A 12,218-nucleotide genomic window follows, 5' to 3' on the forward strand; every position below is an offset into this window, starting at 1 on the left:
AAGTCATTCAAGAAAAAAAAGAAACCGAGACCAGGAACGACAAGAAAAGCGCGCACTAATAAGGTCTCATAGTCAAGGTTTTTTCGTGAAGGGTCTGTGCCACCAGCCCGCTTGCTTTTTAACTATTCTTCGACTTCACACCGCTTCACACTTCACTATCGAGCTCCGATACTCCGACAACCGCGACCTCACGTGGCATCTGAGTGAATTTGCATCCGGGAGCTCGTCGCGCCTTCCGCCATTTGTGTGAAGTTTGCTGGAAAAATAGGGAAATATTCTGGAACGCGGCACGATTCTACATCTCTTGCCAAAGGTACAATTCACAGCAGTCGTCTTCTCATGTGATTGATTTGCTAGTGTCCAGTTTGAACCCGATATGGATACATAAAAAAGAAAACTCATAGCGGATGAATATCTCGAAAATTGTTGTGAAGGCGGAATAATACTAGGGAGCTCACACGCTTCTACAAGATGGCGATTTTTGTTTGGATTAACCGTCTTCTGTTTTTGTTTATCGTGTGCGATATTAAGTAGAATTATAGTTTCGACGCTTTATTGTGTAGTATTTCAGCAGTTTTTGGGAACTTAAGCAGTGGCCGGTTAAGCTTATCGAGTTTTCTGTTTCTCTTTTTTTACTAGTTCGGCTTGTAACAGTGTCAAAGACACATTTTGCACTAAGACCACTAAGACGCAGTTGATATGACACATACCTTCCCAAGGTGCATATATTGTGCACGAAAAAAAGAAAAAAAAAAGAAAAGTAAATTGCTTTGTGCTTCACGTTTGCGAACATCCATACAATCGTTACGACATATCACATGTTTTGCATAGACGCATGTTTTGCAACACATCAGTGACACTAATTAACTAAATAGGAGCACCGCAAAATTGAGTATGTATGATAGAACAGACAACAAAATATGCGCGTCAAAAAGTACGTGTAGTGAATTTGGCCACATTGTGAGAATATTGTTATGTTAACCGACTGAACGAAGTCATGATGTACATCATGAATAGATATAAAGATGTGTAGATGGAAAGGCTCTGGTGCCTTAGTACCTCATAATTTTTGTTTAACAGTCAAGTTTTTACTTTGCAAACTAATGAAATGTAATGTGCATAATAAAATATAATGGGTTTGTAATAACTGGAAACCATTTATGAATAGCTGAGAGATCATAGTGATGCAAGCTAAACCCTGCTAATTCATACAACTCCTGATTTTCATTGACACAGGTACACCAGAATGCTTCGACACATGGCCAATAGTTCATTGTTAGATTAGTGGTAAAGAATGTTGTTTATTCTAGACCGTATGTGTTTTACTTGTATGGCATGAAGATAAAAGATCCTGTTCGTAAACACACACTCATGCAATACCGAACCAGTGACCCTCTGAAGCTCCATCAATGTAACTTATTCCAGTTGTTGGTAACAATTCCCTGAGTCTGGGGAGTTATGAATGTTAGACAAACAAGCAGATGAGACGGGACTCATCTCTTCTGGTCTTGTCTTCTTATGTTTCTCTATATATCCCCAGACTCAAGGAAATGTTACCAAGAACTAGCCTACACCAGCTTGCTTGCATCTTGTTTCTTTGTTCTGTAACTTATTCAAAATATCTCTAGGCTGAATATACACAGAAAATGGTTGACACACATGTTGAAATATCTTTCTCTCAGATGTGACCACTCATATTATCGGAGTTACAAACTATGATAGTATGATATAGATGGAGGCGATCTGGTGGAAAAACTCCATCTTGAGAAAGCCTGAGTGATGTGTGGCACAGAAAAACAGACACGACACAGCGGCTCACAGCAGCGGCATTTAATTTTCACGACAATCGCATTACATACACGCGGCATGGGAAAACAAAGAGGAAAAAAGATATCTGGAAGGACTTTGGAGAAGGAACAAGGTCAAGAAAAGTAAGAAGTTGCAGAAGGTGTTTGAAGGCAGTGTGAACAGAAACAGAGGGGACACTGATACAATTGGCCGTATTCTGTATGGCGAAAGCTCCTCTTAGAGGGCATCTGTGTTTTGTTTATGCAGTCACATGCATGCCTCCATTGTAATAGAAATAGATGCTGATAAACATTTGAAAAAATGTATTGAAGCTAGAAACCTAACATAGAATGCTGGGTATTAACCCCTTTTGATCCCTCTCCTGGCAACAAAACCATAAATAAAGTTTGTACGCTGCTCAGTTCTTGGAAGAAAATCTTGTGTGGATGTCTGCATAGGTATAGGTCAGGTAATGTTTTCCCCCCTCAAATCTTGAGAACACTGTGTCTTAACATTTGTGCAGTGTCAAAATTGAGCAGACACCACATCCTAGAAGTTTTGGTGGTGGTCTGCATGTTCAGCTGCACTGCATTTCCTTGCCATATGCACAGGACATAAACTCACAGGACTCAGAGGAAATAAACAATATTTTGTAAATTTTAGGCTTCTTGAGTGCTTGTAATTTATTTTGGTCAACACACTAGGAGCAGACTAACGTACAAGCCTCGTCACCTCTATCTGGGCATTGCTTGTAAGTGCCACCCTGAACAATGGGAGCCATCTTTTCATTGTCATACCCTGAACAAGTTTAACTACATTTTTGTTTACAGTATAGGGGTGCTTCTCATGAATATGGACACTAAAGTAAAAAGGGAGTGTTGGAAATGCTGCATGCTTCCGCTCCTTTAGTTTTGGCTATATGGATTGTGGGCTACTTTAATGCATTGCAGCTCAGCAGCAGCAGCAGTAGTAGTAGTGGGCTGCTGTGTCATTTTTCTTTAGGGTGGGCTTCCCCTGTTAAAACAAACAGTAGAGGTGAATACAGGGGTTGTTGATACAAATAGTCGACTGTCTCAGTATGTGCATAAGTCATAAAAAAGGCAAAAACTGACATTCTTGAGCAGGTCAATAACGGGAATGATGTGGGTGCCGCCGTTGGTAGTGCAGAGGATGTAGTGAGAAAGCAGGGGTGTAAATATTGAGATATAAGTTCTTGAATAATTCCAATTAAATGCTTTTCAGGTAATCCTTTGTCAATCCTCTCTACTGCTGTACCCGGGATATATTTCTCTGTTCGACTAACTTGTGTTTGGTTAATTTACCCTTGTAGTTACTTTTACAAATGTGTTGCCAGGATTAATATGATTTTCCTATGACAAAATTCATCTGGGAAAAATATTGTGTTACATAAAACATTTATTCCTGGCATGCTTTTTTCTTTTTTCACTTTAACCTTCTTTCTTCTCTATCGGTTTGCTCCGTGATTTTACTCTACTAACGTTTTGAAGATCACAGGATGTTTTGCACTGCTATACTTTGGGTGAAAAGTGACCTAGATGCAATACAGTCGACCCTCGTGTACCCCCCGGGCTTCACTTATACGGATCTCACGCTATCCAGACAAGAAACATGGGGACAGATCCCAGTCCATGCAATTTGCCTTTATTTGTCCAGGCTTAAGTTTGCGGATCAAGACAGAAATCCAGGAACTGACGAGGAAAATGCCCAACAAACCTCTTTTAGTTATCTGGTGCTGAGTCACTGACAGTGCGTGACCTATGATCAAGCGGGACGACAATCTTCAGGAATTTCCCCCGTTTTTCTTGTACCTATGTACCGCACATTGACAAGATGGATCCACTACAGATGATCTGCTGAGCGATGAAAACTGTTCACTTGGGGAGCCGTGTTCCCTTATGCAGAAACAGTTTGACAGCTGTGCACAACACCAAAGTTCTGGAGTATGCCAACATTGACCAGCATGAATTCGTTGACAATGAGGAACTCAATGTTGCGACCCTTGGGGATGCGCAAAGTAGCTCACGATACGCAAAGTGCGTAGGGAATTGCTCTGGCATTTTATGAGCAAAAGAATAATGTTTTTCAAGTTAACATCATCAGTAGATTTTACAGGAACTTAATTTTACTCAATTGGCTCACACAATTTTCTATACTCAAGTTACGCTGGATAGGTTGGTACAGTGCTGGACAAAAGATCACAGAACACGCTTTGGCGCATTCATTCTTCAGACTGACATGCTAGCAGCAAATGGTACCGTGCGAACTTTCATACCGGTGACTGGGTTACCTAGGCGCATGTCTGTGAGTCTGTACGGTCCCATTTGCTGCTAACGTGTCACTCTGAAGAAGAAATGTGCCAGTGCGTGTTCAGTAAAATTTTGTCCAGCACTATACAAACTCATCATGAAGGTGGCAGAAACACACATTTAACAAACAGCACAACCACTGCAGCTGTACTATTGCGTTGTTTGTTAAATGTGTGTTTCCGTCGTCTTCATAGTGAGAGTGACAATTTTCTATGCCGTGCAAAGTAAACATGGGCTTGGTTGACAACTAATGGCTCGCCTGCTCTTGAGTTCCATTTATCTGGATCCCCCACTATCCGGACATTTTTGCTGGAAACTGCCAGTGCCTGGATATATGAGGGTCAACTGTAACTTTCTTAAATAATTGTTGCTTAACTGGGGTTTTCCTATATGTGGGTAGCTGAAAATGAACATACAAGCCATATTCTCTAATAACATATTTTGCTTCTGTGAACAACCCTTGCTTTATTTGGGTACTTTTCTTGAAGTAACCCCAAACTGAGTTTTGCAAGTACTCTTAAGGCCTTGAACGTATGTACCAACCTTTCGAGAAGTGCATGAGAGGTTTTGCACATTGAGGAAGGTGAAAGTGATGAGGAATGGAGAAGAGACCTATGTGCTTCCTTTAAGAATACTTAAAAAACTTGAGAGCACAGAAAATGGTTTGGTGAAGTTTGCATTTAGCAATCTTGTACTAGTCATGTTAACTAGTTGCAGTAGCCAACCTCCATTTCTGCCATCAGTTTATTTGTATATCAAAATATCCCTCAATGAATGTGTTTATTTTTGCTATTTTGTTCCTTGTCACACTGTAGCACGTAAGATGCGCTTGCTAATGTTCTTTTCAAAGTTGGGTATCAACATATATTACCTCTAAAACTCAACTTGACTCTTCTTTTAATTTATTATGTTTCAGAATGCCGTATCATGAGTGAAGCAATCGCACCTACATCTGCCGTGGAAGTGCAGAGTTCTCATTCTGTCAATCTTGGAAGTAATGTGACCATGGCCAATGCATCTTCCCTATTAGCAAATGTTACGACCACAAGCGCAGCCACACTTACCCCTTTGCCAGTCATGAATCTTACTCTACCCTTCTTGAATGGTGCACAGGTAAAAGCTGCTGGAAGAATTAGTGAATCTATGTGACCTTTCTGGCGACAATGGGACTGTTCTCGGGGTTTGTTGATCCAGAACCCCAGTGCAATGCATAACCTTCTGTGGGACCCTTCCAGGGCAAGAGATGAAATGTCACTGTAGCTGTGCTCCTATGTCTCACATACTGAACGTCTTAATCTTGAGCATATGTTATCTTATTTGTAATTTTTGTGTCGTCTCTTCAATATTATGTGCATGTGCTAAGCACAGAATGTAACAGGGTGGCCTCTTTTCAGGGATTCGTGATTGGGACAACAGCAGATGGCAATGCCTTCCTTGTTGACACCTCACAGTTGTCTTTTCTTGGCGGTAGTGGCATACTTGGTGACGGGAATAACGTGCTGCAGTTGGCTGTCCAAGGTGAATCAGATACTGAGGCAGTCACACTGTTGCAACAACCACAGCAGTCCACCCAATTGCTCAATGGCTCTACAACTGCCAAAGGTCCCATCAAAACTATTCATGCAACCATTACTGAGTTGCCTCCACGACTACCGTTCAGTGGCAAGAAGTTACCCCGAGTGTTGCCCCGTATGGATGATGTTGACCCTCCAGTTGGAAAGGTACATGGTGCTTGCTGTACTGTTTGTAAATAGCAACTAGAAGCACCTGCTGAATGCATTGGTTTTGTATGTTTGCAGTTCATGTAAGTGGGGTTATTTCTCGAGCCTGCATTTTCAGGTTTTGTTTGAACTCAGATCAGGGGCTATGTATTGGATGTAGCTTTTAATGGGCTGCAAGCAACAACATGTAGGGCGATTCTTTATGTCTATAGGACGCCCTATTAATTCTGTACACCTTGACTTTTCATAAAGATCTACTGTTAATCTGTAAGCACCTGTTTCTGTGATCAACCTCTGGGTTAGACGTCTGAGCTCCCTGTGCTGCTTAGTGCGAGGATATAGACAAAAGGCATATCCAGAAGATATGACTCCTCATCCACAGAACCCATCCACATTTTCCCTTCCTTCTCTTTAGCAAGAGGAGTTGTCGTGGTTTTATCCCACTTGCCCATTCTTCTAAAGCTGTGTGGATGAAACCTGTTACTGTTGAGTAAACCCTACTAAGAACCACAACCCGCTTACATTTAGGAAATTCCTCAGTGCTGTCCTCAGTAGCTTTGCAAGTGCTCTATGCATGAGCAGTATTGCGACCAGCAGTGAGAAATTTCTTCAACAATTGTGCAAGTGGGCCCTGATTTATGCAAAAATCCAGTATGCGCACAAGCTTCTGTTGTCGAGGTCCTTCTTTGCATGATATTGGTCATAAATTGAAGCCATGAAGTAGGTCTTAACATGGTTGCTTAGTTGCAATTGGGAGATGATAGGTATTACCTGAAAATAGATACCAGGTATTACTGAGTGATAGATATTACCCCCCCAAAACATCATACCCTAATTATTTCTTCAATGTAGGCACCCTTCAAATGTGACACATGCAGCAAAATTTTCTCTAAGTGGAACCAACTGCAAAAACACTGCAAGAACCACACTGAGGACAAGCCACACCGTTGCGTTAAGTGCGATGCCTCATTCAACCACGAAGTTAACCTTCGCCTGCATGCAGTCACCCACATGACAGGGGATGAAGCTTGTGTCTGCCCTGAATGTGGGAAACACTTCTCTAGAGTTGCCAGCCTCAGGGCACACTTGATGCTGCATCAAAAAGAAGAAAACCTCATCTGTTCAGAATGTGGTGATGAGTTTGGAACACAGGTAAGCCTATAAGAACTAGCTCACCAACAGAAAAGCTTCTGAAAATTTTGAATAGTATTTCTCATGAACAGGCGACCACCCAGTTCATACCAAGACGACTCTTACCAGGACAACTCCTCCCACACTCAGCTCATACCGTGCTCAAGTTGTACCAATCTGAGCTTATTCCAATTCAAGCCTTACTGGGAAAGGCCTTATCAGGAAAAAATTTCACACAGTGTGACTGATACTGAAGGAAATGCATACCTGCCAACGCTCCTGGATTAACCGGGAGACTCCCGAATTTTGTTCAGTCTCCCAATTGTATGGACGCACCATCTGATCTCCTGGAAAATTGTGGCATTGGGCTTTTTTTCTCTTGGTTTCCTTTAAAAGCTGCACAAACGTATTCCTGAGGAATTAGACAGCCTGTAACATGTGTTTGAGAAGACGTGCTATCGCCCTGTCATCAGTCCAGTCTTGGATAGTAGTTTCGTCTCCTCTGATGGCACTCACCAAACAGAAGAAATAACTGTACGTGTTCCTCATACGTGTCAAGTGCCTTTTCCACGGTTTTCTGGTTGAGCACAATGATCCGCAGAGCATAAGTGACCACGTGTGACTGCTGCTCGGGAACATGATCCCAAAATGTGACGAAGCGAAGCGCTACAGGTGTGGACAGACGAAGACCACTGGCTTCATCGGTGAAATGGCTGCTGCTGTGCAAAATACAATGTTGGAGAGCCTGAGACGACGCCAATTGCGTCCTTTGATCCACTCGGATTTCCGCGAAATTCCGTGCGAAACTAATGATTTACCATGAAAGAAGCTGCCGGGTTTAACCCAAAAACACAAGGCCATAAGTATGAGTTGTCTGGTATGAGTTGTCTAGGTATGAGCTGGAGTAGAGCCCATGAACATTAGGAAAAGTGAGCAAGGCAGACAGGGTAAATAAGTGACCCAATGGTACATGTATCTGTGAAGCAGTTCATTAGGTGCTGAAAGAAAACTGCTTGTCAAGCATCCTCCATCAGTTCAATCCATTCTAACTGGCAGTTCTTGCAATAGACGCAGTTGGATCGCCATGCCCAAGGTCACAAGGAGGACTTGGGCTCCCGGGTCAAATACTATTTTTGTCGGCAGTGCCCCCAGAAATTCACGAAGCAGTCACTGTTACGAGACCACATGAAGATCCATGTAAAAATTAAGTGAGTTTTTTCATCTCTGGAACCTAGTGTTTCGTACTTGCAGTAACCTTTGCAAATTGCTCACTGGACTGGTGACTGTGGGTTGATGACTGTGGGTTTACAAGTCAAAATGTTTCTTTTTTCATATCCCTGCATCGTGCACATGTAGAGCATCTCTGTCTCATCGAACATACAAGAGAAACATTGATCGAACACAGTTTGCCCACAAATGCAACACTTGTAAGAAGCAGTTTCAAAAGCCCAGCCAATTGATCCGGCATAATCGAATACATACAGGTTTGTGGATGTGTTCAGTCACATCACTTTTTGTTGTTATTGATGATTGTAGAGATAGTTGCAGATTATAGATGGTTGAAGCTTCCCCTGCTGATGGGAGCCTCTACAGCAAAATTATTATCGAGTATCTGTGCCTTACTTTTGTGGTTCTACCCTTCCAGATCTACCATTTCAGATCTAAAATGATCTGCCAATGTAATAATTAGAATCCTGCTTTAGACTGTCGCTATTTTTCTTAGCAGTAATGTTATTATATTTTGCCTTTCACACTCTATTATGCATATGTTTGCAAATACTTTGGTAATGATATGAATCTGTTATTCACATAAGCAGCTGAGCCCAAACTGTGTTGCAGGAGAACGTCCGTTTGAATGTGCCATATGTCATAAGACATTCAACCAAAAAGGGGCACTGCAGATCCACATGACCAAACACAGTGGGGAACGTCCTCATCACTGTGATTTCTGCCCCGCTTCATTTTCTCAGCGAGGGAATCTTCGTGCTCATATCCAGCGTGTTCACTCTGCTGATCCTGAGCAAGCATCGAATGTTTTCAAGTGAGTAGGAAAAATAGTGCATAATTCCTTGGAGTGGGCAAGGACCTCAATGCCACAACTGGAAGACTTCATGTTGCTTCTAGTGTTTGCTTACAACATGATAGGCTCATTTGGTATTGCTGGTTGATGTACAGACAAAGCCATGTAGTTTCTGCAGTGTAAAATCTTTCTTTTTCTGCTGTTCTTAAATCCACAACCTCACTAAAAAAATACATAATTTTTGGAGCAATGACTGGATAGTCAAGCAGCTGCAGCTACATCTTGTTTATCCTGTCTGCATACTACATACTCAGACACAGTTTTACCAGCTTCCAGTGGTCAAACCTTGCTGTACCTACGTTTTAACATGGTATTGTAGTTCTGGGCCCCGATCTTGAACTGACACATAGCAAGCGTTATCGTTATTTTTCAAGTTGGCGCGCTCCAAATGTCATGAGACGGACGTGATTTCAAATAAACATTGCGATTGGCCCTTGCGCGCGCGAGTGAGCTCGTGACCACTGGCGAACCACTGGCGAACCACTGGCGAACCACTGGCGAACCACTGGCGAACCACTGGCGAACCACTGGCGAACCACTGGCGAACCACTGGCGAACCACTGGCGAACCACTGGCGAACCACTGGCGAACCACTGGCGAACCACTGGCGAACCACTGGCGAACCACTGGCGAACCACTGGCGAACCACTGGCGAACCACTGGCGAACCACTGGCGAACCACTGGCGAACCTGGCGAACCACTGGCGAACCACTGGCGAACCACTGGCGAACCACTGGCGAACCACTGGCGAACCACTGGCGAACCACTGGCGAACCACTGTTGATGGTGTGACTTGCAAACCGCAAATGAAGCCTGGTAAAAATGTGCTTTGATTGAACTGTCCAGCTCCTTGTTTTGTTCCTTGTACATTTGCTAGTTCACTTCGCACTTCATGACACCCATGTGTCTTGTGGCTTATGATCTGTGATGGATGGTACCAGACTTGCGGAAGGGTAATTGAGACATGCTGCATATTCTGCAAAACATGAGATTCCACTACCTTCCACAGACTCACAGAAAGCAGATTTCTGAACTTCGTAGTGCTTGTGGTTTATGAAAGTTGTGCTGAAAAAGGCATTGTTGCGACACTTCCTCATAAAATACAAGTACAAGTATATCAGCATGCTGGACATTGTTTTTGTAATGAAGGAGAATATTTTCTGACAGTGTGTTCCCTTGCTTATAGGTGTGAAGAGTGTGCCTGCGTTTTCCGTAAACTGGGGAGCCTCAATGCTCATATGAGCCGTGCCCATTCTGGTCATGTAGTCCTCAGTGGAGTAGTGAGCAAGAAAGATGCTCTAGAAAATCTGGCCAAAACCAAAATGTTGCAGGTACTCTCTCTCACGACAAGATTGAAACTGGTCTTGTATGTGAATTGAAACTTGTCTTCACCAAACAGAAGAAGAAAATATCCCAAAATGGCAGTTCTGGTGGAGAAGATCGTGGAAATGCTGACCTCCTGCAGCAGGCCCTAGAAAACAGTGGCCTTACTCAGGGTCCATCTACTAGTGAGCCTCCTGCAACGAATGAAACCACGACAGCCAAAGATGCGAATACCAGCAATCCTTCTGTTTCTCAGTCAAATACATTAGAAATTTCAGTTGGGGGTGGGGCTGCTCCGTCGGCTGACAGCCCTCCAACCTCTGTGGCACATGTACCTGCTGCAGCCACCTCTGACAGTAGTGCAGTTCCAGATGGTGCTGAAACAAATGGTGTAGCAGTTATCCCTCAGGGGATGTATCCAAATGAAACGGGGGAGGCTATGGTGATGTCTGTAGCGGACACTGCTACAGGACAGCTCAAGATGCACATCTATCGCATTGTAAGCATTCTTTACCAAAGATAATCCATTTTCAGTATATTTGATGTATTTACCTCTGCTTCACGTAATACTAAAGTACTTGCATGATTTTAATCCACTTGCTAGGTTGGCAAAGTTCGATGGCACCAGTGCATGTACTGCACAAAGGAGTTCAAGAAGCCGAGTGACCTGGTGCGTCACATTCGTATTCACACCCAAGAGAAGCCCTACAAGTGTGAGCGGTGCTTCAGGGCCTTTGCGGTGAAAAGTACTCTCACGGCTCATATGCGTGCCACCCACCTAGGCCTAAGGCAATACACCTGCCCTACTTGCCACAAGAGCTTCTCGGCCAAGGGGTCTCTCAAAGTTCACCTCTGCACTCATACTGGCAAGCATTGTTCCACTAGGTTTTATAAACATTTATCTGAAATGCATAACGACACGCAAAACACACATCAACAAGGTCTTGACCTTGCTCTTGAATGTACAGTGGGCTCCCGTTAAGCCGAACTCGCTTAAGCCGAATTTCCGGTTATGCCGAACAAATTACGGACATTTGTTTGTTTTCCCATAGACGCTATGTAAAAAAATTCCGCTTAACACGAACAGACACCGCGGGCACTTCGGATAACCCAAACTTTTCCGGCGCCCGCGGCGCCTGTAAACGGGCTTCGCCGCACGCACGGAAGCGAGGAAGGCACGTGATGCTGTGCACACGGCACCTTTGGGGCTCAGCTTCCACCACCCCCGCCACGCAGAAAGACTCTGTGGTCGTTTGGGGCTCAATCTTGATCTGCACATAGCGATCGTTATAGCTATTTTTCAAAATTTGCGCGCTCATTCCGTCACGCGCATTGGCCGTCAACCGGGGAGCACGAGCGTTTTGCAAATGTTACGGGATGGCGAAAAGTTCAAAATCTAGCCCTCCCTATTTGGGCCGACCACACACAGCCTTTCCCCCTTTTGCAAGTGCACCATAACATGAAACCCAAACTTTGTGGTGTCTTTTGATGTGCAGGCATTCGGAATACGTTCGCTCCTTAGAGTGCGGCACGTGCGATTGCGCAATTCGCGTGCAGTCTCGGGGGAACTGCCGTTCGCGTGCTGTTAGGGCCCATTCTATCCGCGTGCGCAGCAGTGGGCAACCAGCGGCTTAATAACGCTTCAGTAGGTGGCCAAACTGGCAGGAAGTAAGCTATTGTATGCTGCCATGTTGCCAATATGCCGTTTCACAATTGCTACCCTGTTTTTGACATTTTCTATGACACTTTTGGGTCCTTCTGTTAAGATGAACTTCTGATAAGACGAACAAATTTCCGCGGTCCCCTCGTGTTCGTCTTAACGGGAGTTCACTGTATTAAATTATTTC

At 43.7% G+C, this 12,218-nt stretch overlaps 1 protein-coding gene across 2 annotated transcripts in view; it reads left to right on the forward strand.

Annotated features, from left to right (window-relative positions):
- Positions 1-158: 158 nt before the first annotated feature.
- Positions 159-12,218, forward strand: part of LOC135377823 (zinc finger protein 236-like) — a 38,970-nt gene continuing 26,910 nt past the window's right edge. Inside the window, exons 1-10 of one of the 2 annotated variants that reach the window (XM_064610525.1) lie at positions 159-313; positions 5,032-5,228; positions 5,510-5,836; positions 6,689-6,988; positions 8,036-8,175; positions 8,324-8,451; positions 8,807-9,008; positions 10,235-10,379; positions 10,448-10,870; positions 10,976-11,237. In XM_064610525.1, coding sequence (XP_064466595.1) covers positions 5,043-5,228; positions 5,510-5,836; positions 6,689-6,988; positions 8,036-8,175; positions 8,324-8,451; positions 8,807-9,008; positions 10,235-10,379; positions 10,448-10,870; positions 10,976-11,237 — 2,113 coding nt within the window. In that variant the 5' untranslated portion in view covers positions 159-313; positions 5,032-5,042. The remainder of the gene's footprint in view (positions 314-5,031; positions 5,229-5,509; positions 5,837-6,688; positions 6,989-8,035; positions 8,176-8,323; positions 8,452-8,806; positions 9,009-10,234; positions 10,380-10,447; positions 10,871-10,975; positions 11,238-12,218) is intronic. The other variant, XM_064610524.1, reaches the window with a different exon arrangement.

Source organism: Ornithodoros turicata, chromosome 1 (genome assembly GCF_037126465.1).
Source record: "Ornithodoros turicata isolate Travis chromosome 1, ASM3712646v1, whole genome shotgun sequence".
Classification (NCBI taxonomy): domain Eukaryota; kingdom Metazoa; phylum Arthropoda; class Arachnida; order Ixodida; family Argasidae; genus Ornithodoros; species Ornithodoros turicata.